This window comes from Neopsephotus bourkii, unplaced genomic scaffold (assembly GCF_033783945.1).
Source record: "Neopsephotus bourkii isolate Nb327-2 ecotype Australia unplaced genomic scaffold, CSIRO-AGI_Nbou_v1 NB_318, whole genome shotgun sequence".
Taxonomy (NCBI): domain Eukaryota; kingdom Metazoa; phylum Chordata; class Aves; order Psittaciformes; family Psittacidae; genus Neopsephotus; species Neopsephotus bourkii.
Window position 1 is genome coordinate 1,485,416 of NW_026900826.1, and position 25,344 is coordinate 1,510,759.

Below are 25,344 nucleotides of genomic sequence, written 5' to 3' on the forward strand. Positions count from 1 at the left end.
AATAAGTTCAGAAAATTGCAATACAGAAGAGTGCAAGCAGGTGCATACTGTGTAAAAAAGTAAAATTGACTGAGCCCCTCTGGTACCTCACCATAGAGATCTTACGGAAAAGTTTACATAGATTACCCTTCATCTTACTTCAAAACACACCAATTGTACAGTACTAAAAAACCACCACAGAATAAAATAAGCAGTTTCTTAGACTGTAGGAACCAATAGTTTAAGCTCTTTCACCAGTTTAAACAACATGTATTTTCATTTGAATGGGAGTTCACACCAAGCGCTGCAAGAGAGCAACTACATTCAGAGAAAAGTTTATCAGCCTCTATTCCACATGTATCATCAGTACACACTACTAATCGCCAACTTGGGCAAGGACAGTGTAACAGAAATTCTCTTATGCAGCCCTGAAGTGCAAGTGAACCATGGGTTAAGGAAAAATATAAATGCAGTAGTTTTTTCTGTGGGTAACTGAAACTCATGTGAAGTGGAGATTGTTGCATTTTGGTTGTTTTATTTTGTCACACAGAATGAGAACACTACACCTTCTGATCTTCCAAAAATCTGCATGGGCCACACAGTCATCCTGTTGGACCACTACAGAGGTAACAGTCCCCTGGTTTGACTCCAGTGTTTGTGGAAGCACAAATTAATTCATCTTTGCATTGTGCACAAATCAGTTTGGAGACCTTTAGTGGTCTGCTTCCCCCCCGTACCAGTTCAGCTGAGAATTTAATCAGAAGTTACATAAAGCAGAAAAAAGAGAAAGACTGCTGCAATAAAGTGAGCTTTAAGGCAAATACACTTGAACTTTCTTCAGTTCATTAGACATAGACCAAACAGAGACTGCACAGAGTCAGTACTTATGAACCCAAAGAGATCTCAACTGTGAAATGGGTGGCCACTGAAGTCTGGTGATGAGAACTGAACTTTAACTGGTATTGTGTTGTGTGTATGTGCTAGTCACCAAGAGTATCTCAGAATTCTAAACACAAGAACAACAGATGAAAAAAATTTACAGGTATTTAGAACTGTGAAGCCCAAGTTCCCCTATATACATATAGATACACAAAATTTAACTTACATTATATATCAAACTGCATAGCATTATAAAAGAAGGCAACTTGAATGGCTGAAACAAAAAAATCTGAATGTTACCCACCCTATTATTACCAGACTTTATAATACTAGAGAGTAGATTGTTGCTAGTAACAGCTATAGCCCCATTTGAGGGGCATCTGCCTTAATTCCAGAAAATCCAGAAGCTATTAATTCAGACAGATTGTTGCATGCTGTGCTTTCAAGTCCTCCTAGCAGGTTTTGCTGTTAACTGCTTCTCTCTTTCAAGTTCCTTCTCACGTTGCTGTTCTCTTTCTAGTTCTTCCTTCTGCCTCTTTTGTTGCAGCTTCAGTGCTCTTTTCTAAACAGAAAAGACAAGAAATAATATAGCTGTAATAATAATTTATAGCTGTATTTAAGTTGGAGCCACAGACAAAAGCCTCTTAACATTATCTTTTCCAATCCACCCTGCTTATGATTTGAATGCTGCGTAAACTTCATTTTTTCTTCCTCCCTCCCACTTCTATCTTACTCCTGAAGAATGGCACATCTGTGATCTACACAGGGAAAATACAAACTGGATTCCCTTCACTCTCACTAGAAGTCATCCTTTGCATACAGCAGACAAGGGGCATATCGTGCAATTTATTGCCTCCCAGAGAAAATCCTTTTGCTGAATGTACCAAAGGAGTAATCTTGTCATAATGTAACCAGAGACTGCCTATATAGGATGAAGTCAGTGAATTTATGTCACTGCTAACATTACATTAAATAGGAAAAAATCTTACATTTATGACAATCTAGTTTTCATTAAAGAGGCACAAAAACTGAAACAATGAAGAGAACTAGTTGGAATAGAGTGGATTAAGCAAGAGAACAAAGCATGATACTATCTGAACATGACGATCATGTTCAGATTCACTGCTCAAGCACAGGTAGTAGTAAATGAAAGCTTAAAAACATACATGGTTTAGCACCACTGAAAAATTCCACTTCAGTTGACTGAGGATTCTATTTTAATCAGAACTTTCAGTGTGCATCCAAAAATCAAAGTTGGGAGTCAATAATACATAAGTAAGTAGATATCTATGTTGGAAAGTAAAAATATTTATCCCACTCACTTTTAGCTTTGTTGTCTTCTCATGGAGCATCATCATTTCATTTCTAATATTCACCAACTTGTTGTGATAGTGTTTAGCTTCTGAAAACTTAAAAAAACCCATAACCGTTAAAAGCAGCGACTGTCAAGTTGGAACAGTTGTTCTGTGAAGCTACATAGCGAAACCGCAATCAAAACCAGCAATTACCAGAACAGTTTGATAATGGATTAAACATGCTCACGTTTATATATAGTTTACATATTACACACACTATAGAAAACTGCCATATAACAACAGGTACACCCAGTAATCTGCTGGACTAAGACCTGTTAAACAGAATTAAAAAATTACCATTTTATGCACCATATACCAGTGTTTCATGCCCCGTTCCTCCTAGTCTGGAAAGGTGCACAGACCTCTTATGGGAGCCTCAGTTCTATTGAAAAACCGCATACCTTTGCTTTGGCTACTAATTTTGGACAACTGGACTTACTACCACTGGCTGAGCCCGCTTTTTCTTCCCATTACCCTTCCTATTTAAGGGGAACATGCTGATTCTGCACCCTCTCCAGCAACAATTTATCCTGAATACCTGAACTGGTTGATTCTCTTCCTGCAAGTCATTAAGAAGAAGGAAAATACACAAGTTGCTATTAAAGCTTCAGCAATAAAATCTACACTAATAGAGATTTAAGAAAGCATTAATATCACTTACCAAAGCATCGATTTCAAGAATGGAGTTACACTCCTTGAATTTTGAAATCTCCTGTTCTAATGTTTCTAGCAATACCACTTGGTTCTGTCTGAAACAAAGAAAAGTTGCATAAAACCAAACTAAAGCAGCACATACTCTTTTTCAACCATCCCTTTAAATAAATACAACTTTTGATCATAACAATATAAATACATGTTTCCCAACATCAAATCCCTCTTATGCATTGCTAGGCAATTTCAATAGACATGAGTAAGGGATCCTAGAAAAATCCCAGCTGAGTACACACAAATTCAGCTGGCATTGTACAGCATGGATATTCGAGGTAGATATCCCAAAAACCTGACTAGGCACTCTGCAGGCTGCAAAGTGAGTAAACACCCTTGGTTGAATGAAGGGAAGAACAATTAGCTCTTGACTTTGCACTCAGTACTTCTGCAGCATGTTGCAGGACTAAGTCATTTAATCCTCGGTGCTTATTGAGGATCCTTCATCCCAAATAAATCAGCTAAAGTTGGTCCAGACACAGGCTATCTCTGGCAGCAGCATAACCCCATCATGCATTGTGAAACCCAAATCAGTGTACCCTGCAAAGCTCAAGGAGATAGGCTTAAAGCCCTTTCTAGCATCTCTGCATCCATAGCAGATCTAGTCTGCATTTGAAATAAACTGTTCTCAGCTATCAGTGAGATGACAACGCACAGAGAACTCTTCCCTGTTTAGCTCCTAAAATATATTCTCTAAGTACATCTTTTGCAGCACAGTTTAGAAACAGGACAACAAACAATATACCATACTACCAGCTGCTCTGAATATGAACTCCATCTCTGAAAGTAAAATAAATCCAGCTTTCAGCAGACTTTCCTCAACAGGAATGAAGAAGTATTTAAGAAATATATGTGTCTTCTACTATACCTAGCTTAGGAGATTTTAGTGTTCTAACATTACACAAGTTCTGAGAGGATACACTGCAGCTTTTACAACTCCAATACTTGTGCAAATCACTTAAATATTCAGGATCTACATCCAGAACACAGAAATGCTTCAGTAAGCTATATTTGACTTAGGGGTAGCTAGAACATTATACAAAAAAAACCCCGTGGCAAACAAAGTATGCACATATAACAAGTCAGTTTTACAAATCTGCTTACGTAAGTTCCTGTAGTGCTGATTTTGATCGCTGAAGATCAGGCAGATAATGAGAAAGCAGTCCTTCAGTCAGCTGCTCCACAGCTTTCTCATCTATCAAAGGCAGATCTTCTACTACCCCTTCATCTGGAGATGCATCACTAGGATCTACACCAAAGAATAGTGACAGGTCAGCATGCACCTAATGTTTCATCTAAAACAACTGTATTTTCCTGTTTAAAAATTAAAAGCATTTCCACACTGAAGTTATACCTCCTGATGCTTTATCAACTGTGCCTCCTCTTCCCTGCCCCTCTTCATCCCACCCTTGTTCTCAGTCCCATATCATGAACATCCCAGTGAACAGTTTTCTCTGAACATGAGCAGAACAGAAAGAGGGAAGTAAGAGTGTTCCAAAGACATCTTATATATATAAAAAACTTATCCAGTCTACAGAGGAAAAAGAGGGTCAGTATCACTTGTTCTGGCTGTGCATCAAGAATACCTAAATGTTAACACACTGCTACCCTTTGCTTTCGAAGTTAGGGAATAAACCAGGCCTACTGAATAAAGGTCTTAGCCTGTCACTCAAAACATACGCAGACTTCATTAAAACACCACATACGCTGAACTTTAAAAGTCTGCAAGCATTAGGTAATAGTTCCTGTAAGTTTCCTATGGGCAAGCTATGGTTATTTATTATGTGCAGACCTACTGAAGACACAGGACTTCGATCCACAGGCCACACCGCACAGCACAAAAGGAGCCAGTGGCTCCGGCAGGCTTTAGGTCTCCCGTGCACCCGGCCCCAGCCTTCTGACTGGGCTCCACGGCGTGCCCAACTGCCAGCAGCCGCTCAGCTCTGCCCGGGGCCGGCCGCCTGTGGCCCCAGCCCCTCCTCCGACCCCCCGCACCCGTCTTCGCCCGGGGCAGCCCAGCCGCCCCTCACGTACCCAACGAGCGCACGGGGGTGCCCGCAGCCGCCAACACCTTCTCCTCAGACCGCTCCGCGAGGCTCATCGCTGCCTCCTCCTGCCGCAGGGCAGGAGACCGAGTCGAGCCGGTGGCGCAGGGACCCGCGGGGCTCTAACCGCAGTCACCGAGCAGGAGGACCCCGCGCCGGCCTCCCCACCACCCGGCGCCTCACCATAGACGTGCCTCAGGGCGCAGCTGACTAGATGGGCCGGATGCGGAAATGAAGCTCGACAGACGCTCGAAGCCCCGGTCGCGGGGCGGTGCTGTCTCGGGCCGGGCGGAGCCGTCGGTGTCACACACGGAGCTGCCCTGGGGCAAAGGGTGTGGGCAGAGGGGGCAGGCCCGTGACTGGTGGGGCAGCCGAGGGGAAGAGCCAAAGGGACAGGTTGGGGTCTCGGCGCAGACCCCTCCCGGCGGTGGTGGTGCAGCGAGCCGAGGGGAGCGGAGGCGGCCAGCAGCGGCCGGTGGAGTCCCAGTGCTGGGGACTAACAGGTCCCGGGCGGATCGCACAGCGCAAGTCGGCGAGTGCTACTGCCAAGGGATAAACCCCAACCAACCCCGCTGCAGGGCAGCCCTTCCTGGGGACATGCTGTGTCCTGCTCTGCACACATCTGCGTTCTGTTCTCCAGTAATCACGCAGATTGTTCACTACTTCAGCTTTTGTTCCTTAGCAAAAAGGAATTGGAACTAGTTTTCGTGTATGTACCTGTCTCTGCATCTAGCCCATCAGTCTGTAAGAGTAATTAATAACTTTGTGTATTTTATTATTGATAGAAACCACTTTCTGGTATGGTAGGATTTATATATTTTTTGCTATCATTTATAGAGGTCTTTTCAGGGAAGTCAGGCACATCTATGTAAAGAAACCAGTGAAGGCACCACTCACAAAGTGTTTGAATGTATTATTTCCATAAATGTCCAAATCTTAAGATTAAATGAAATTCAGGTAGTCCCACTAGTGCTTTTCAGAAACAGGCAAAAAAAAAAAAGACTTGGAGATGATCTATCATCCTTAAAGTTGACACTTTTAACAAGATCATTGCAACTTCATTTATATTTTTCTTCACATGTATATTCTACTTAATTATTGATCACAGTTATGTCACTGTTTTGTCATCAGATTAAAACCTGACCTGGTTTTCTTTCTTTTTTGGCTTTTGCTTCAAAAAAGCAGCATCAAAGGCCTGGTCTGAAGCTGGGCTGCAACAACAAGTACTTGCCAACTAACTTAAGACTTGAATCAAATTTTCAATTACAACTGGTTAGCAATGGGGAAAACCAGAAAAGTTTTGTAAAGTTTCACTGGGAAAGACTTCTCATCTTCCAGATGGAATTTCTAGTAAGAACCAGTGAGATAATCACTCTGAAATAGTCTCATTTGAGCTGTGGGAGTTTCAGATTCGTGCTCCTGCTGTGCCTGTTCCAGGCCCTCCCACATCTTGCAGAAATAGACTAAGGATTGGAATATAAAATTGGCATCTGTTTTTCCAGGCAAGTTAAAATTTAACTAGTTATCAACTCAAATGCTCCAAAAAAGAGATTGATAGAAAGCCTCTCGTTCCTTTTCCTCTTCAAAATGCTCTCTGTTTCACAGTAACTATTTCCCAAGTGCATTCCCAAGTTCATTATCCTGTGAAGGATTAGGTAAGGTTTTATTCTAAGACAAAAAGATGTTTGAAAAAGAAGTTAAGTGAACCCTATAATAAGGAACAGAATTATCTGGTCAAACTAACAAAAAGCAGTTACCTGTTTGTCTAAATACTTAATTTCAACGAGTTGTGAAAAATCAGTACTAACATTACCATTGCTATCTAAAAATAAGTTACCATACAACAACAAACTCCATAACCCTTGGAGCCATACAATGAAAAAGCTTTAATCAGAAAGAAAACCTTGCTGAGGACAGCTCTGAAAAATGAGCTGAAGGGATTTATTGTTCCTACACAGCAACAGAGCTATCCCAAGGAGACTGAAGAACCCAGACTCTTCAGCTGACAGCAATTCTACCCATCCATGGGCAGAATGTGAGGAGATGGACAGGCTGTTACAAAAGGCACTGTTCAGTATAGGTTCATCTTGACAACGCATGATTTGGTTCTTGACAATGCTTCAGAAAAATCTGGTCTTAATTATTCAGTAAAAGGCAGGCTGGCAAACCTTGGTTTGCTGGTTTAGGGTGTTAAGCCCCCCAACATGCTGCCTTTTCTCAGTATGAGAAGTTTCTGATCCTGCAGAAGCAGCAGCAGGATGGAGCATGAGCCTATTGTGCCACCGCCTAATGAATTTTACAAGCAGTAGTTTTGCAAGCTCCTGCCTGGCTGTTCTCTCATGCCTGTGCATCCTCGTGCACTTGTTCCAGTATAAGTGGGGAAACACAGAGTTAAACCACTCAGTGAGGCAAACAAAACCATTAAGAATGGCTGAACTGGAACACAGTTGGAGTGTTTCTCTCCCTGGGCAGCAAGCCTGGCTGCACAGGGCCCAGCCTCACTGCTGAGGCTGACTCCCATGCTGCTTGCTGCCCCCTCAGCTGCCATATGGGTGTCTATGCAACTTGTGATCACAGAAGCCATCTCAGTCACACATACAAATATATCCCAAATCCCTCCAATGTGCATTTTAAAGTTCTGTCCCATTTCAGGGACACAGTTCATCATCTGGCCCCAAAACAATTGTGCTGGCAACCCTGCTGGGGGAATTATGAGGTGGGCAAAAAGGCCAGGCATGGCACTTTTATCCAACCTGAGGAAGAATTTGGGATTACATGCTCAGGAAAGCTGCCACCTTGTAAAGCAGCAGGGGAGCTCAGATAAAATGCAATACTGCTTATTTTTGGACATCTTTATGGAGAACATCAGTAAGTTTACCACACTCGACTCCCCTCCTGCAGGGCCTGTTCCAAGAAAGGGCTCGCTCCATGTCCTGTAACACTGTCCTGATGTGTGCCAGAATCTGCTATCAGCCTGTTGTGGTTTAAAGCCAGCCAGACAGCTTTTTCACTCACTCCCTCCCCATCTTGCCCTCCCCCTACTCCCAGAGGGACAGAGAGGAGAATCAAAAAGAATGCAACTCCCACAGGTTGAGATAAGAACAGTTTAGTAACTAAGGTATAACACAAATCACCACCGCTACCACCAATAATAATGATAAAAGAAATAACAAGGGAAAAGAATATAACATCTCACCATCAGCCGACCAATAACTTGCCCCCCCAGCCCGACCAAGCACCGACCGATATCTCCTCCAACCCTGCAGTCCACCTAGCCCTTCCGGGTAACTTCCAGTTACACCCTGGGCATGACGTGTGCTGTGGTATGGAATACCTCTTTGGTGTGTTCGGGTCAGGTGTCCTGTCTCTGCTTCCTCCCGGCTTCCCCTCCTCCCTGGCAGAGCATGAGGCTCACAAAGTCCTTGGCCAAACCAAAACATTATTTTTATCAGCTTTGTTCCCAGCCCGAAAGTCAAAACACAGCAGTGCACCAGCTACCAAGGAGAAAGATGACTGCTACTGCTGAACCCAGGACACAGCCCTTGACCAGAAAGGGGGTGTCTTTCTCCAAAATCTTGAAGCTCCATACAACTCTCTGGTCTTCACTTGGTAAGTTCCTCCAGCCAGGTCAAAACCCAGGATATGTAGTTTTCCTCAGGCAGGCATGATTTTCCAGAAGTATTTATGACTTAGGGGGCTGACAGAGGAGTAGTACTTGGCCATCAGTACAAACTGGCACTCAGTATGTGTAGGCTGGAAATTAGAAGAAAACTTCTGGTATTGAGACCAGCAAAGAGGGGGAATAAACACATAACAGAATTAATAAAGGCAAAAATATAATTATTCTTAAGTTAGAGCACGGTTATGAAAGGAATTATATGACAGCAGGGCCTCTGAGGTTTGTTTCTCCCCGTGACACCACACTGCCCTAACTGCTGGGAGTTGCTGCAAATGGCATGAAGTTCTGTGCCTTTGACAGGAAGAGAAAGAAGCTACGCTACACAATGCAAACTTGTGACTCTTCAAATTTGAAGCCAGAGCACGGAACTCTGCAGTTCACCTTCCAGCGTACGTGAAAGCAACTCCTTGTCTACCAACAGATAGTACTTGGATTTCATGGCTTTTCCGGCTGAAAGTCTGTACCTCGCATGACATATATCCACCGAGCACAAGCGTACGTAGGGACTAAAATAGCCTCTCGGGCTAATCTCGGGCTGACCGCTACAGCACCTGGCGACCCCCCCCACCGCCTGCCACTCTCCCCACCTCCGCCACCTCCGCGCTCGGTGCAGGGCGCGGCGAGGCGGTGGCTGCAGGACTCGAACCGGTGATCCTACCGCACGGGCGGCGCAGGCGCAGTGCTGGCCGGGGCCGCGGCGGTCGGCGGGCGCGCAAGGGTCGCCGTGTCCCGCCTGTTGGCCCGGCCTCTCCGCGGGAACAGCACGGGGCAGCGCCGGTCGCGGGAGCGCGCAGGGGTTCGGGTGCAGTCCCTCCCCGCAGCGGTGCCCGGAGCGCGACGCTGATGGGTGTGACGCGCGCGGCTGAGGCGCTCCCCCTGCGCCGGCGGGGAGGCGGCCCTGCGCCCTGACCGGGGCTGCGCGGGCTCCGCGCGGCGGGGACACGGGCTCCGCGGGCGGCTCGGCGCTCCGGAGGTGGCAGCGTCAGCGGTGGCCGGCGCGGAGGCGGTGGGGCGGATCGGTAGCGCCGGTGCGCGCTGCGCAGGGTACAGCACAGCGATGTAGGGGACATGCCCTGACGGGACGGCGAACGGACGGGTGCCGCCTACGAGGGGGAGCAGCGCCAGCGGAGCCGCCCGCGGGAGATTCGGCAGCAGCCGGAGAGGTCCCCGGGCTCCGCCGCGATGGCTGGGCCCGGGCTCTGGAGGAGCATCAAGTCCCTGCTGCGGAGGAGCGAGGACCCCTTGTTCCTGAACGACTCCAGTGCCTTTGACTTCTCGGACGAGGCGGGGGACGAGGACTTCCCTCGGTTTAACAAGCTGCGGGTGGTGGTGTCGGACGATGCCTCGGAGGCGGCACCGGACACGCCGGTGGCCGGGGCGCCCCTGGGCCTGCCCTCCGACGACGAGTCCCTGCTGGAGCGGGCCGGAGCCCGCACCGGCCGGCCGGCCCCCTGCGGCGGCTGCAGCAGCCGGCGGGAGCGCTCCAGGCAGAGGACGGTGAAGAAGCGGTTGACGCTCGCTGCCCTCCTCTACCTCCTCTTTATGACCGGGGAGCTCGTAGGTGAGTCGGGGGCTCTGTCGGCCGGATGGACCGCGCAGCCTGTCACGCTTTCACTGTCCTGGCTTTCGGTAGTTATTAAGAGAAACGGTCTGTCATGTAGGGAGATCAGAGATTAGCTGCAAGTTCAGAGAGTGAGGAGGAACAAAGTCCACCTGTATTTTCCATGCAAGAAAAGAAGGAGGAATTTGCAGCTTCACTTATATGAATATCGTCAGTCCCCCAGATGGCATAAATGGGATTATTATTTTTTTTGCATGTATAATGGCTTTTTAGTTCTTTGTGTAAGTTTCTCTTGTAAGTTTGTAAGATGTTACTAGCAAGGGAGAAGCAGCATTTTATCATAGACGTTAAAAAAAAAAAAGATGAACAATTTCATCCTCAGTATTAACTAATGACATAAAATCTGTGTTTGCAACAGGACAAATGAGGGAAATAAGCGTGACGTTTACCCTGGTATCAAAACTAATGCTGGGGGGATGGTTTACCCTCATTCAACAACAACAATGTTTCTTATAACCAGAAAGCCAAACCCTGAGCTATCAAAGTGGATGTGGTGAGAATCCACCCCCCTGACAACTGCCTGGTGTCCTGCCGCACTTGGGACCAGTGTGTTCTCCATCTAGGTGTAAATCATATGCACAAAGTCAGTTAAACTAATAGGTATTTTAACACTTCCCATTACAACACGGAAGAATACCAAGTAGTTTGATTAAATTATTTGTGGGTTTTGTCGGTTAGTATTCGGCAGAAGCATGGTGGGTTTTTATCTGGAAATCTGTTCCTGTATGTATCTGGTGGCTTGTTGGTCAGAAGAATTAATATGGTGATCAAATGCAGCTTTTATTGCTCCCTGATAAAGTCACACTATCATTTGCTATGCAGGTAAAAGAGAACCTGTGCACTCTACAGCAGCTTGTACAGGACGACTGTGCTTCATTTCATAGGCTACAGCAGCATAGGCTTGAAATAAATTTGAGGGTGCCCTGGATGCACAGACGAGCTAGAAGATGTTACTCCTTTTCCATTAGCTAATCATTTTTACAAAGGGTCGTATTTATCTTTCAATCTCCATTCACTTATCAATATCGGCATGCTGTCACCATCTGCCTTTTGGGTATGTCCATGCCCTTCAGTGCACGTGTCTGCTCAGTACTGTGCAGCCTCCTGAAGAGGCCTCCTTAAATTTTCTCATCCCCAGATTTGAAGCCACGGAGAGCATTACTAAGTGCCAGGACATTGATGTGTGTGCTGAGCCAGGTCTCTGTAGCAACTGTAACAATTAATTGCCTTTAAATTGCTTTCATTTTAACATACAAGTCTAAATCAGAGCTAATCAGATGAATTATTGGCCATAATTCACTAGGGGGAAAAAAGTCAAGTCACAAAATCTTTCTGGAAATAAAGAACAGAGATGCCTCAGGTGTAGTAGCCTGGTACCTACATCCTCCTCCACACCTATGCAGATTTGGTCAGTAATGTCTACAGGTCTGACATTTGCTTGTGTGAAGTGAGCTTGTGATCACAGATCACTTCTTGTACAACATCTGTGAACTGTATCTTTAAGACAGAAACTTCTACAAGATGATACAGAGAAAAATCATGGCTCAATGATAAATTATTATCAATGTATAAATTATACAGTTTGTCCCACATACGTAGGAAAAAATCCAGTCTGTTTTTCAGAGACAGACCAGAATACTGACTATATCTGCACAAGTTTTACTGGGGGGCCCAGGAATGTGGGTTAGTGGAAAGAAGTGGGTTTGTTCTTCAAAATCTCAGCGTGTGGTTAGTCATTAAGGACAGTGCCACAGTACATCAGTTTATCACAGATAAGCTTTCCCATCCATAGGTAAGGCAATTCCATTAAACCTTTTGTGGGCATATGCTGAAATGTGCTATCCATTTATGCTCTCTTTTTTTTCTCTGGCTGAGATTTTGGTTCAGCATAAACTCAGGCAAATTTCATAAGGAACATAGTGTTGTACCTCGGACATAGGTATGTTTTAACATAACCATGATTTCATCTGACTGTATTCATAACAGTTCTGATACTGAATTTAGTTCAACCTAAGAGCCCCTTACTGAATAGTATCTCTGAGCTGCCAGCAGCTTGATGCTGAAGTCACTAGGGTGTATCTGTCAGGGACTTCGGGTCTGATGCACACTGTTGTAGACCTCTCCATAGGTAATGCAGGGGGACATCTAGGAATAATACATGTTTAGAGTAAAAATCCTCTCTCATCACTGTCACATCATCTGTCATTTCTCCTGTACAGCTAGGACTTCTCAGCTCAGGGTGGTGGATTTTTACAAAGTGCTGCCAGTGTCATGAGAGCTCATACCCCTGAGGTGTATGTATGTACCACCAGCCTTATTTCATGTTTTGGGCACTGAGGCACACAGCACTAAGGGCTAGATCTCTGGAACACTTTGTGTCCAACTTCCACAACCAATGAATAGAGGACTTGGGTACCTCTGTACTTGGGTGGATCTTGACCTGAATGACTTGTCATAGGGCAAATAATCAGCAGCAGAACAAGTAATTAAAGATGGAGCCCTTGAGTCCTGGGTCAGTGCCCTCGCTACCTGTTTAACTGTTTCATTCCGGCCCTGTATTGTGTTCTGTCTGGTTGGTTTCAACTTCTGGAACTTTTTTAATTGATCTGAAGCTCAGGTATTTGGGAAACTTTGTTTAATCCTGTAGGACATTTTAACTGACTTCTTTTTGTGATCTTTGACAGTTTTCTCTTACTAGCTTTTGAAAAAAAGGCAGAAGACCCTATCAGGTGATTCAGTTATTCAGTAAAAATCTTCCTGCTGTCTGTTACTAATGTCAGGATGAAGGAAATCTTGTTTCAACAGCTTTCTTGTGAAATCGTGATTGGCATATTGTTTTCCAGAGTACAGCCAAGCTCATTACCCCAGGCCACCTCAGTGCGTGTTGTCTAATTTGATGAACAGTCATTGTAAAAGTCAGATAACAACTTACACTTCGTGGGAATCATTTTGCATCATAAAATGAAAAACATATTGCAAGTCCTAGTTAGATTTTCTGGCAGGGTTTTGATGTTTTCAGCTATGTGTAGAGATTTCTAATTGATCTTCCATGAGGAGGACTGCTGTCCTTCACATGTCACTGAAGACAGTGCTGAGCCATCAAGCTGTCTATTTGTACAGGTTGTAGATGTCTCTTTTTCCCAAGTTGCTGATTGTATTTAACAACCCTCAGGAGTCAGTACCTTTAACGAAGAGATGAACCAGTACGTTTGGAAAGAGAGAACCTTTGATTTCAGAATTTCATAAATTTCAATTACGTTTTCTTAGTCCACATGCTGCGTTACAGTTGCTTCAGTATCTGAATTCCTTCCTTATCATTTTATTTCTGTCAAAGTGCAAGGCTAGCTGAAATGAAACTGTCTCAGACCGAAGTGGTTCTCAAAATTAATACTTGGGAATTAACATACGTCCTTTAAATGATCATATATGTAAGCTACTGATTTGAATGCTTTAGATATAAATTCATGTTTCTTCTGTGTTGACTGTAGAAGAGGCCAAGTTGCATATTTCTAAGTAATTATTTAAAATTACACGAGAACAGAAATTAACTCAGAATGGGAGGGCATAACCCAAAAAGTTGATGAATTGCTAAATCTTAAAAACTTCTGAGCTGTGATGGCCTTTGAAAAATTTCAGCCTCAGGTGAATCTGACTTAGAAACTTAGGAACAACTGAAGAAGGGGGGGATGGAGGAAAAGAACTAGTTGAACTGTGTATTTGGTAGTTACCCACAGTACAAGCAATACTACAGTATCAGCGATGCTGCTTGTGTTTGGCTGGAGAGGGTAGTTCAGGCTGCAGGTGTGTGCATACTAACACAGCCACACACACACAGGTTTTACGATTTAGCCTTGAAAGCAGTCAGCCAGTTATGAATGTCCCTTTGCTATTTCCTCACGGTCAGCCTCTTCATTAAGACAGTTTTAATTGTAGATGAAGATACCTTTACTCGAAATGTTAGTTGGAGCCTCAAGCCTGCCAAATGGCATGCCAGCTGCATGCTTTGCTCAGGAGAATTTACAGGCTGAATGTCAATCTCAAGGTAAAAAGAGAAACTAAATCATAACTTAGCTGACACTAAAGATGAGATCCTTTCTGAGAAAATGGGCTTAACTTCATGCATATGGAAGACAAGGAAGCCTGTCCTTGATTCCCCTTTGGATAAGGGGTGCTCAAGAGAGGTGCATTGTTTAAATCTCTTGCCCATACAACAGTAGCATTAGCAGCTGAATTGGAACAAAGATACTAACCTTTGATCTGAGGTTATTTGTCTCAATATAGCTCATAATTACGAGAAAAATTATGGTAATAAATAACAAAGAAAAATGCTGTGCAAGTGAAAGTCACTGCCTGCAGTATGTACTGGCAGAACTTAGCCCTGCCAGGACAGGGAATAATGAAGGTTACAAGATAATGTGATAATAAGGGAGCAGGGTGAATTTACTTGCCACTGAGTCACTGGATTTCTGTCCCTGTTCCATAATGTCAAAATATTTAACAGATGTAGTTTAATAAAAGGATCAACTGATTAAACACATGCACATTAACACACAGAGACAAGAAACAAAACTGTTTTGGTTCTGATCTAGCAAATGTTACAATAAAAGTAGTCTGTGAGAATGACAGGAGGGAATCTGTTCTATGTTACTCTTAACAGAAAGCACACTTCACTGCACTTGTAACTATTGTAGCTTTAAATTATAGGATGGCATTTTGATTGCAATGGCAAAATACCCCATTTAGTGATTATAACAAGAGCTCTCATGCACTTAATGTACTGTTCTGAAAATAAATAACTGTAAGCTGTGCCAAAAGGATATTACCTACAATCATTAATGTTGTATGGCCTGACTTTTCCAACTTTCTTTTCAGGTGGATATGTTGCTAACAGTCTAGCAATTATGACTGATGCACTTCATATGTTAACTGACCTTAGTGGTATTATTTTGACCTTGCTTGCTCTCTGGCTGTCTGCAAAATCTCCCACAAAGAGGTTCACTTTTGGATTTCATCGCTTAGGTATGTAGGTATCACTTTTGCTATTAACAGAGCATTTTAAGCAACTGTAAAGATAACCTAATTCTAGAAGTGTAAGTAACTAGAAAGAAAGCAGCAATAAACCCAGAAGTTGCTTTATGTTTAACACCCTGACACTAATGTCCTTTCACCAGCCACTGTGGCACCACTACATAGGTTGTATTGTGACAAGGGAAAAGGTAATTAAAAAAATACGTTTTTAAAGTGTAAATCTCTGCCAGAAGTGAAGTTTGATGGCAGCTTCAGTCACGGGAATCTGGATGAACCTCTCCATCTCTGTGAAACTAGGATTTAGCAGATTTAGAGCTAAGTTCTGAATGCTTGGTTCATCTTCCAATTTAAAGAGGAAGGTTGGGGAACTGGACACAGGACGTCATTGTAAATATGACTTCCTACAAATGAACCATGGCCTAGAAATTTTACAAAGGGTTCAGAGGAGGGAGGCTGTCCCCGCAAGAACAAGGGTGGATATGCAGCTGTGTTTCATAGCCCATCCATAGTTACTGGGCTGTTGCATTATGTGCACCTTTGTGCTCTGGCATTGAAGCTGTTGAGCAAGAGAAGGACACATTCTTTGCTCACTCGCTGGTGTACCCCTGTTGCTGCGTGTGGGAGACGCCGAGGAGCTTGTTGCTTCAGGAGCTGTACATGTCATTTGTTGTTCACAACAGATAATTGCCAGTGCCCAGGATTTATGAACTCCCATTCTTCAGTAGAATTATGACACTGGAATAAGGTCCTATTCAATATGAAAAATGACATCTTAATCCAGAACTAAAAAGTTATGTGGAGCATATTATTAAGAGGGCTCTGCTCTGCCAGAAGCCACATAAATCAGTATGCCTCTTGCACTCCCCAAACCACACAAAGAAGAGATCAAGATGTCCCATGGTTTGCAATACAATAAGTTACTTAACCTCTGCCCCTTTTAGGTATATAAACAAAGAAGTATAAACAGAATTATGTGCTAAACCTTGGAAGCGTATTTTCAGGATTCATTACTTCACATTTGGAAATGTAGTGATGATAAAGGGTGCCTTCATGTGGTTGCTAACTGGATATAATAGTTCATAACAGCTGCAGGTCTTGCAGACATTTAACCAAAAGCTTCAAAGCTTTATTTTTCATAAAATAGATGATTTCTAGTGTCACAATTTGCTACCTCTGCTCTATACATTCTACAGGATATTTTTCAAGGAATTTCAAAGTCTTGTGTAGTCACCATTTGCAATTCATATTTTGGCTGCTAGAACAGCAGCAGAATTCAACAGCTCCATCACTCCTAGTCATTTGTCATCAGTTAGTCACTAGTGCATGAATGCATAACTCTACACACTAGCAAAGATCTTTGGGGCTTTAGCAAGAAAGCATTAACACTGCCAGCATTTCCCACTGCAACCTTTTCTTTCACTAAGTTTTAATTTTGCGATAGGAGCTGCCTTAATACTGAAACCTGACCTTGAAGGTACCCCCTGGCAATTGTTCATACTCTTCAGAATGATGTTTGCTATCATTCATGCATACTTTAACCCTATTTAGAAATCATGAGTAGTTTATGTATCTTTGTAACGTCTCTAAAACCAGATAGTACATACACTGAACATGCCATGGCCTAGCTTAAAAACAGGAGTTAATCTTCAGAAAAATAAACTTACTTAACCATTAAAATTTTACTCAGTTCTGTAAAATTTCACTGAGTTTTAAAATAGTTTGAGGGCTCCCCTGCAGTTGGCAAACAAAAATTCCTGAGGATTCCTGTCACCTCACCTTTTGGGTTTTTTTTCCTTCTCCCCGTTCCATTGCCAAGAGAAATCCTGGCCACACTAACCCAGCGTGGCCCATGGGCTAGACGGGGCCTGGAGGATTTAGTCTGTATTGCCCACCATCTCCCTGGGAGCAGCTTCTCAGTTCTGCAGCAGTTACTCCCCCTTTTGTGCTGCCTGGTGCCAGGAGGTGGTCAAACACTAGAACAGGTTGTTGAGTCTCCACAGTTGGAAATACTCAGAACCTAACTGGACACAACCCTGAGCAACCTGCTGCAGCTGACCCTGCTTTGAGCAGGACTGTAGAGTTTCCAGGGGTTCCCTTCTACTTCAGCCATTCTGTGTAAATAGTAACAGTGCAGCCCTCTGTAAAGGAGACTGGAAGTGGGGAGAAGAGCTTCTGTGTCTGCAGTGAGGAAGGGGAAGTGAGTAAAGGCCCTGCAAGAGACCCCCAAACCTTGACCTAGATTCTACAAGTACAGAATAACGAGATGTTTCAAAATTACTATACACAGGTTTCTTTTTGCAGTCACATCTGTGAAATCGATTTGCCTCATTTCAGGCATGGAGTCTGAATGCCATGGCCTGAGGGCCCAGTTTCACACATCAGCAAATGCTGGCAATGGAAGGAAGTTGCTTTGCGGGTATATCCTCGCTGCAGCTCATCTTTCCAAATACTCTATATGCAAGAAGCTTGTCAACAAATAATACAGGCTCAACAATAGCTTATATTTCATGAAAGATGCTAAAACATGACAATGTTAGAAAAACAGTACAGATTGAGCATCTGTCACAATAAAAATAGGGCGCATTTGTTGAACATGGGAATGTGTGTAAGAACTCTCATTGCTGACCTGCTCTGCATTAATTTTCAAGATAATCCATACATACAGTAAGCATGAAAACATTCTAATGAGCAGTGTTTCTGGTGCTCATTATGACTTTTGTTTGCAGAACGATGAATTTTCGAACTTATTCCCATACACATTGCATTGTAAAGACAGCAGGCATATTAAGGTGTCTCATCAAATTCCAGATGGGAATTCACACTAGTTCTCATTTATTTGAATTCTCCTTGAGTATATAATACGTATACTCTTATGTTCAGTTTTACTCCATCTTCAGTTTTATTCCATTTTCAGTGATGAAAAGGAAGCTGACAGATTCAGAAATGGATTAGAAAAGTGAAGACAAAATAATGGAAATTGCAGTCATGTCTAAAAAGGATTATATTCTTGAAGCCAAAATAGTTCTGTTTCACCACGAAGTGGAGATAACTCCTTCTCAGTGAGGCACTGAGCAGATTTAAGCATAGATATGGGACCTGGCATTTTTCCATTGCTGCAAACACAATGTTAGTAATGACAGAATCAGTCAGTCCACTGAGACAGTATACAGTTCGTTTCACAAGAAGTGAAAGATGTCTGCACAAATCTACAAGGCTGACATTACAGTGGGCTTGTGAAAGAAACTGCAAGGGAAACACTGGTTTCCATTTCAGAAAACATGGTTTTCCATTGTAAAACCACAATATGTAATTTCTCTGGTAAATGCTAATGTGCTTCACAAAATTTTTTAAAAGCATTCTGGAAAACCTGTTAAGGAATGTACTGAGGTTTCTTCAGGCTGTTGCCCTGAATAATCTGCCTGCTTTGTACAGAACACTGCCACTTGCACAGATATTTCCAGGATTTTCATGTCGTTCTGAAATCATCTTGAGATTGTGACAGTTGCCATCCAGAGCCTTGTTATGGCCTGGTAATGCTGGTACTGGTCCAGGCACTGACACACTGCCGAACAGCTGAACGTGTGGGTGAGTTTCTTTTCCCATAACGATGTTAAAAATTCCGTATGTGGATCAAGTGATTTGGGCGATATTAAAATGCTTATATAGCAGCATGTTTTTTACTGTAATATTCAATAAATACAGTTAAGGCAGTTCTGTGTTACAAATGACACCTTCAGCAGTAACCAAAGTTGTACTACAGATCAAAAGCAGAGGCAGAAGTGAGGAACTTCACAGATCAGTATTCTTAGAACTGTGGTAAAGCCAAGAGCAGAATTTTGTCCTTACTGGAGAATAAATCAGGGCAACTTATGTGAACAAGGGGGAAGAACAGCTATTAAAATTCCAAGTAAATTAATTCCAACCCTGATCTTTGAATTCACAGAGGAAAGCTGAGATCCTGGTGATCCATCTGGCAAATGACAGTAATGAGTGCTACGCATAATGATTACAGATTACTCAGGCATGCCCATGAATTCACATGCAATACAATGGAGCTGGCATTAAAGTTTTCCCCTGTGTTTTTTGTAAAACCCTATATTAACTTGCTTATAACCAAGAGTCTTAACTGAGCCAATGTTTTCTCTGTCAGGTATTTTTCCTTTTTTATTTGTGTGTTTCTGTTTAGATTTCAGCTACAACATGGCAGTCATTTTCAGAATATGAAGCTAGAAGTTAAAAGTATGTTCATATTAAAAGGAACCTAATGACCCATTTGGAAATACCTATATTCTCTGTGGTAGGACCTTAAAACTGTAGTGTGAACTCACTGTCCTCAGGTTTATGTACGCTATTACCAGCCCACTTTCATGACTTGGGTAGTGAGGCAGACAGCACTAAGGTCCTGACCCATAAAATATTCAGGCCTATTCACCTCACATCAGAACAGCAGGAGCTTTGTGGAGAACTGTAACCACTTCCCACAGATGTAAACAGCAGCGGAAGGCACAGCACAATGAAAGAATAGGAAGTTTTTTCCCTAATTTTACTTAGGTATATGTGCCCTTTTGCAAATCCCTGCTGATTGGATATAATTCCTACATCAAAATCTTGGTCATAACACTCTTACTCTTGTAAAATACGAGTATTTGCTAAATGTAAGATAATGTTAAAACAGCATATTACAGCTATACAGAAACACATTAAACAGTCCTTCATAGCTGAAATCTGCAGTAGATAATGTGTATGTAAACATATGTCAAGAGGCTTAGACTCACTTTTGTAATGTTGTTTCCTTTCTGTTTGCAGAGGTATTGTCTGCCATCATTAGTGTACTGCTGGTCTATATCCTTATGGCATTCCTCTTGTATGAAGCCGTTCAAAGAACTATCCATATGGACTATGAAATAAATGGTGATATCATGCTGATAACAGCAGCCGTTGGTGTTGCAGTTAACTTAATGTAAGATCTCCCTTTCTTTTCATTAACACTCATAAATGTATTTCTGAATAAGCTGCTAATTCATTCATGGCCTGTATCTTTCTCGTGGAATGTAATTTTGCTGGACATCTTCATAAGACAAGAAATGATACTAAGTATTATTTTTTCAATTCGTTAGTTTAAAAGGGAAAAAAAACCCCAACCCTAAAGCCTGTTTTTCTTCTTTCACTTTCAGAATGGGTTTTTTGCTGAATCAGTCTGGCCACCTTCACTCCCACTCCCATTCCCACCCTCACTCTCATGTACCTCAGTCGAACTCTCCTAACACAGCCCTCAGCAGCAGCCACGGGCACAGCAGCCTTGCCGTCAGAGCAGCGTTTGTACATGCCCTTGGGGACCTGGTACAAAGTATTGGTGTGCTCGTGGCTGCATACATAATACGCTTTAAGGTAAGGAATGGCCAGCCTTTGAGGCAGGGGGAATTGTTTTCAGTTCAAGTCTGGTGATTAAAAAGGGACTTGGTTTTATAAGTTATTAAACAAATATATTGTGATATTCTGTTTTAAGCTTCATACATTCATGCAAAATAAGCAAACTGTATTATGTATTTTGTAACTCTTCAAACAAAAAAAAAACATGAAAGATGGAGCTAGAAGTAACTGTTTTCTGAGTCACGCTTTTTAAGTAAGTGAGCTTATTTTCATATATGCTTTAACACTTTGGAACTTCCCTTGCAGCCAGAATACAAGATTGCTGATCCTATATGTACATATGTATTCTCCATACTGGTGGTTTTGACAACAGTTCGAATTCTGTGTGACACAGGAGTTATTATTCTGGAAGGTAAGGTCTGTGCACAGTCTGCAGCACTTTACATGTCAAATACCAATGAGCAGTGGCACTTTTTTTGACATTGTAATTACCATCTCAAACAAAGTGGATTGTGTCTGGAAACCTGTTTATCCTCTTGCTTCTTTAGTCTGTTGGTTCTTGATGGCTCATTTAGATCACAGAAGTCTTAAGGTGCCTTTGACCTCTGTCAGAATCACACGAGTCATAGCTCTTCCCCATTTGGAGATGGTGAAGTGAAACGTATGGAACTTTCTGGTGTGTCTGAGTGGCTGTCAGCTAAACTAAGTGAATATTTGCCCTGTCTCAGTTCTACACTTGCCCTTTAATCACTTGTAAAGTTAAAGTGAGTATGAAAGCATGTAAAAGGAGAAAGCAAGAATAAGACAAATGGCTGGACAGGTGGTTCATGTCTGTCTCGTCTTCTCCTTTTCACAGGTACTGTTGTATTACTTGCATGCTTCTACTGTTACCATAGGTGAAGCTACATGTAAAAGAGCGGTGTAAATAGGAATAAGGAAAAAAGGAAAGAAAAGCTGAACAAAAACTAAAGCATGTTACCTCATGTAGCGACTTAGAAGGAAAGATGGCAGCATTATTTGCATTATCACAGCTAACATGCCAACTACTACTGCTTGATCTTGTACTTTTACCTTAAGAAAGTGAAGGTGTTAGGGGTGGGAGAAAAATCCTCAGTTTCAGTTGCACCTTCCTAGCTGTCTCATGTGAGCTGTTATTGACGCAAGGCTTAACCAGGAGCCTCAAAATCTTCAATGTCAAGTGCTTTTGCTGTCATTTAGGGGAAAAAAAAAACCAATCCCAACACAACAATCTAACAAAATGGAAGTTCACTGAGAAGGCAAAAATGGTGACATTTGCTTAAGAAACCTCAGTCAGCTCCAAGGCAATAGCTAAGATTTAGCTGAAGAAAACAGATGGTGCATCAAATTCCAGATGTTTTGAGTTGTAGCTGTTTGCATCGGTATCCCAGTTGTTATAAAATCTTCAAATTAATGATGTTATTAAAAGTGATGGTAGGTGGGGTGTATGTATGCTAGGGAATTTTTCCAACTCAGATCCATGATCTCCAGAGAATGAACTTGCAATTTATATTGGAAACTACTATCACAACATCAAGGTCCTTGAATTTTTATCAGAATTCAGTATTAATTTTAACTTAAGTTTCATCATTATAGTAGGAATACTGAATTAAAAACTTAAATGATTATCTAATAAAAGCAATGAGATTCTAGCTTTTAAAATATATTTAAAGGCAGCATGGAAGTCTGAAGATGCTGAAGTTTCAAAAGAGATGGTACTGGAACTAACATGATTTAAAAGACAGTGAAATAACAAGTTCAGAGAGGAGTCACTTCAGAAATTCTGAAGAAAATTGAGAAGCAAGTGGCTGAACACCTCATGGCATAAATAATCAAACTCCATAAAACCAAAAGATGAGCAGTAAAAAGCTACGATAGAAACAAAACTGTTTGGAAACAGTTTATTCAGTAATTTTATGCTAGTTTTTGACCCATGTTGATCATTTAAATATTTGATTCTGCTCTTTGTAGAGCTAAAGGGTGGAGTAGGGAAGCTATAGAAGTGCTGTAGCTGCTGAAAGTACTATGTCTAGAACGTCTTGGTCAGTGCAGTCATTGGTGTGCAACGATGCTAATCTGTAAGATGAAAGTCATGTGTCAACCACTGCAGATGGATTGCTAGGAGCATTTGAAAATGGTACCAGGTACCTGAAGAGAGAAGTTTCAGGACACAGGGCCTACCTAGAGTCATAGAATAGTTAGGGTTGGAAATGACCTTAAGATCACCTAGTTCCAACCCCCCTGCCACGGGCAGGGACACCTCACACTAAACCATGTCACCCAAGGCTCTGTCCAGCCTGGCCTTAAACACTGCCAGGGATGGAGCATTCACAACTTCCCTGGGCAACCCATTCCAGTGCCTCACCAGCCTAACAGGAAAGAATTTCTTCCTTAGCCAATCTAAACTTCCCCTGTTTAAGTTTTAACCCATTACCCCTTGTCCTATCACTACAGTCCCTAATGAATGTAGTCCATCCCCAGCATCCCTATAGGCCCCCTTCAGATACTGGAAGGCTGCTGTGAGATCTCCATGCAGCCTTCTCTTCTCCAGGCTGAACAGCCCCAACTTTCTCAGCCTATCTTCATGTGGGAGGTGCTCCAGTCCCCTGATCATCCTCGTGGCCCTCCTCTGGATTTGTCCCAGCAGTTCCATGTCCTTTTATGTTGAGGACACCAGAACTGCACACAGTACTCCAGGTGAGGTCTCACAAGAGCAGATTAAAATTAGAGGGGCAGGATCACCTCCTTCGACCTGCTGGTCACACTCCTTTTGATGCAGCCCAGGATACGGTTCGCTTTCTGGGCTGCAAGCACACACTGCCGGCTCATGTTCATTTTCTCACTGACCAGCACCCCCAGGTCTTTCTCCGCAGGGCTGCTCTGAATCTCTTTCCTGCCCAACCTGTAGCTGTGCCTGGGAGTGCTCCGACCCAGGTGTAGGACCTTGCACTTCTCATGGTTAAACTTCATAAGGCTGGTATCAGCCCAGCTCACAGTCTCAGAGGTGAGACTGACTGGTCTGTAATTCCCTGGATCATCCATTTTCCCCTTCTTGAAAATGGGGGTTACCCATATTGTTGTTTTTTTAGATTCTGAGCTTAGAGTCTGGTCTAACCAGTCACAAGGGGTTAGAAGCTGCAGTAATGTCTACATTGCACCAAAGGATCTAATACTGGCTATTGCTAGAGATTCTGCACAGGACAAATTATGTTTAAGAAAACACTGTAGTTAATGTACAACTTCTGTATCCATATTTGACTTAATATGCCAATTTGCATATTTTCTAATGATAACCTGGAAGTTACTGATCACAATTTATGAACTCTTGAGATCTGCCATGGCATTTTAAAGGCCACTGAGAGTCTGCAAAAGACAGAATTAATTTTGTCTCATGTTTGGTATCACAGGGGTTCCAAGGCATTTAAATGTGGATCGCATTAAGGAAGACTTGATGAAAATTGAAGATGTTTATTCTATAGAAGACTTAAATGTTTGGTCTCTTACTGCCGGAAAAACAACTGCCATAGTCCACTTGCAACTAGGTAAGCTGCTGTGTACTGTAATTCCAAACACAATGATTCTAAATGAAAGGTAAGTGTAGAAAAAAAAACAACCCCAAACCAAAAAATCTAACACTTTCTTTTCTAATTGTTATTTAAGTTGAACCGAAATATCATTGCAGGGAGGATGTTTGCTAACTGTGGCTTTGTAGAGTAAGTTATAAAACCCATTTGCCCAGAAAGTCAATGTAAATGAAAACTGTGCGAAGAAACACATTCATACTGAAATATCCAATACAGATTCCTGGGTGTATGTATGTACGTGTAGAATTTCTCTTCAGAAATTCCCTTACTTGTCCAGGGAAAGACAGGGTGAAGCTCTAACGTAGAACAATCTGACAGGAAAAATAAATACGTTTTGCCAAAACGTGCTGATTTAGACACCTAACTATCATGAATAATAATTCTTAGTCAGAAAGCTCTTTTTTTTTTTTTTGGGGGGGGGGTGGCACCTAACACAGACAGTTTTATCAAGTGTGATTCTAGTTCAAGGAATTAGACCTAAATGTAAAATACATAGAGAGCACATAATGACCACAGAACAGTATGGATAAGTGAACGAGAACACATTCTAGTTGGTAACACTGGGTTGTCCAGGTTTCTTGAGGAGGGAATTCTATTAATTATTGTCTTGATTTTCCAGTTCCTGGTAGTTCATCTAAATGGGAGGAAGTTCAGTCCAAGGCTCGACAGCTGCTGCTGAACACATTTGGAATGTACAAGTGCTCTGTGCAGCTTCAGAGTTACAAACAGGAAATGAGCAAAACCTGCGCAAGTTGTCAGAATTCCAGTGCCTGATTTCGTATGTTTTGGGAACTGCTGCCTTATTCTTTATCTTGTAGTCAAAGACTGAGAGCAATAAATGCAAAATGAAAATGGTCAAACAGAAACCATTAATATGTGGATTTGTACCATGTAATATGCAGCAGGGAGAACTGGTGCTGCAAAAAGTGCAGTGGTTGCCCTTCAGAACATGTATCTCACTCTCTCCCTTTTACTGGTTTATTCAAGTTATGATGATTTGGAGACAAAGCTGTTTTCAGATTGTTTACAAACTGCAACATGACTCTGCAGATACCTCACAAATTACAGTCCCATATTGTCC

At 42.5% G+C, this 25,344-nt stretch overlaps 2 protein-coding genes across 3 annotated transcripts; one reads left to right on the forward strand and one right to left on the reverse strand.

Moving 5' to 3' along the window:
* Positions 1 to 298: 298 nt before the first annotated feature.
* On the reverse strand, positions 299 to 5,034 carry BLOC1S6 (biogenesis of lysosomal organelles complex 1 subunit 6). 2 transcript variants are annotated; one of them, XM_061347337.1, is made up of 5 exons: positions 4,953 to 5,034; positions 4,023 to 4,167; positions 2,875 to 2,962; positions 2,181 to 2,267; positions 299 to 1,420 (listed from the first exon to the last, which is right to left on the reverse strand). In XM_061347337.1, the coding sequence occupies exons 1-5, from the start codon at positions 5,017 to 5,019 to the stop codon at positions 1,301 to 1,303; spliced, it is 507 nt and encodes a 168-aa protein (XP_061203321.1). In that variant the 5' UTR covers positions 5,020 to 5,034; the 3' UTR covers positions 299 to 1,300. The 2 variants fall into 2 exon arrangements, with proteins under 2 accessions (XP_061203321.1, XP_061203322.1); XM_061347338.1 differs by lacking the exon at positions 4,953 to 5,034 and adding an exon at positions 4,564 to 4,624.
* Positions 5,035 to 9,328: 4,294 nt separating this feature from the next.
* SLC30A4 (solute carrier family 30 member 4) lies at positions 9,329 to 25,117 on the forward strand. Its single transcript, XM_061347366.1, has 7 exons — positions 9,329 to 10,203; positions 15,136 to 15,282; positions 20,098 to 20,251; positions 20,466 to 20,679; positions 20,968 to 21,073; positions 24,087 to 24,221; positions 24,883 to 25,117. Exons 1-7 carry the CDS (start codon positions 9,825 to 9,827, stop codon positions 25,035 to 25,037), a joined length of 1,290 nt encoding a protein of 429 aa, XP_061203350.1. The 5' UTR covers positions 9,329 to 9,824; the 3' UTR covers positions 25,038 to 25,117.
* The last annotated feature ends 227 nt before the right edge of the window (positions 25,118 to 25,344 follow it).

Excerpts from the sequence above, each read along its gene's own strand:
- BLOC1S6 (XM_061347337.1), bottom strand. The coding sequence starts at position 5,019 with ATGAGCCTCGCGGAGCGGTCTGAGGAGAAGGTGTTGGCGGCTGCGGGC. Across the intron at positions 4,168-4,952 it reads CACCCCCGTGCGCTCGTTGG|ATCCTAGTGATGCATCTCCA; the intron begins GTACGTGAGGGG and ends TCTTTGGTGTAG. Across the intron at positions 2,268-2,874 it reads TTCTTGAAATCGATGCTTTG|TTTTCAGAAGCTAAACACTA; the intron begins GTAAGTGATATT and ends GGTTTTTTTAAG.
- SLC30A4 (XM_061347366.1), top strand. The coding sequence starts at position 9,825 with ATGGCTGGGCCCGGGCTCTGGAGGAGCATCAAGTCCCTGCTGCGGAGG. Across the intron at positions 21,074-24,086 it reads AGGAGTTATTATTCTGGAAG|GGGTTCCAAGGCATTTAAAT; the intron begins GTAAGGTCTGTG and ends TTGGTATCACAG. Across the intron at positions 24,222-24,882 it reads CATAGTCCACTTGCAACTAG|TTCCTGGTAGTTCATCTAAA; the intron begins GTAAGCTGCTGT and ends TTGATTTTCCAG.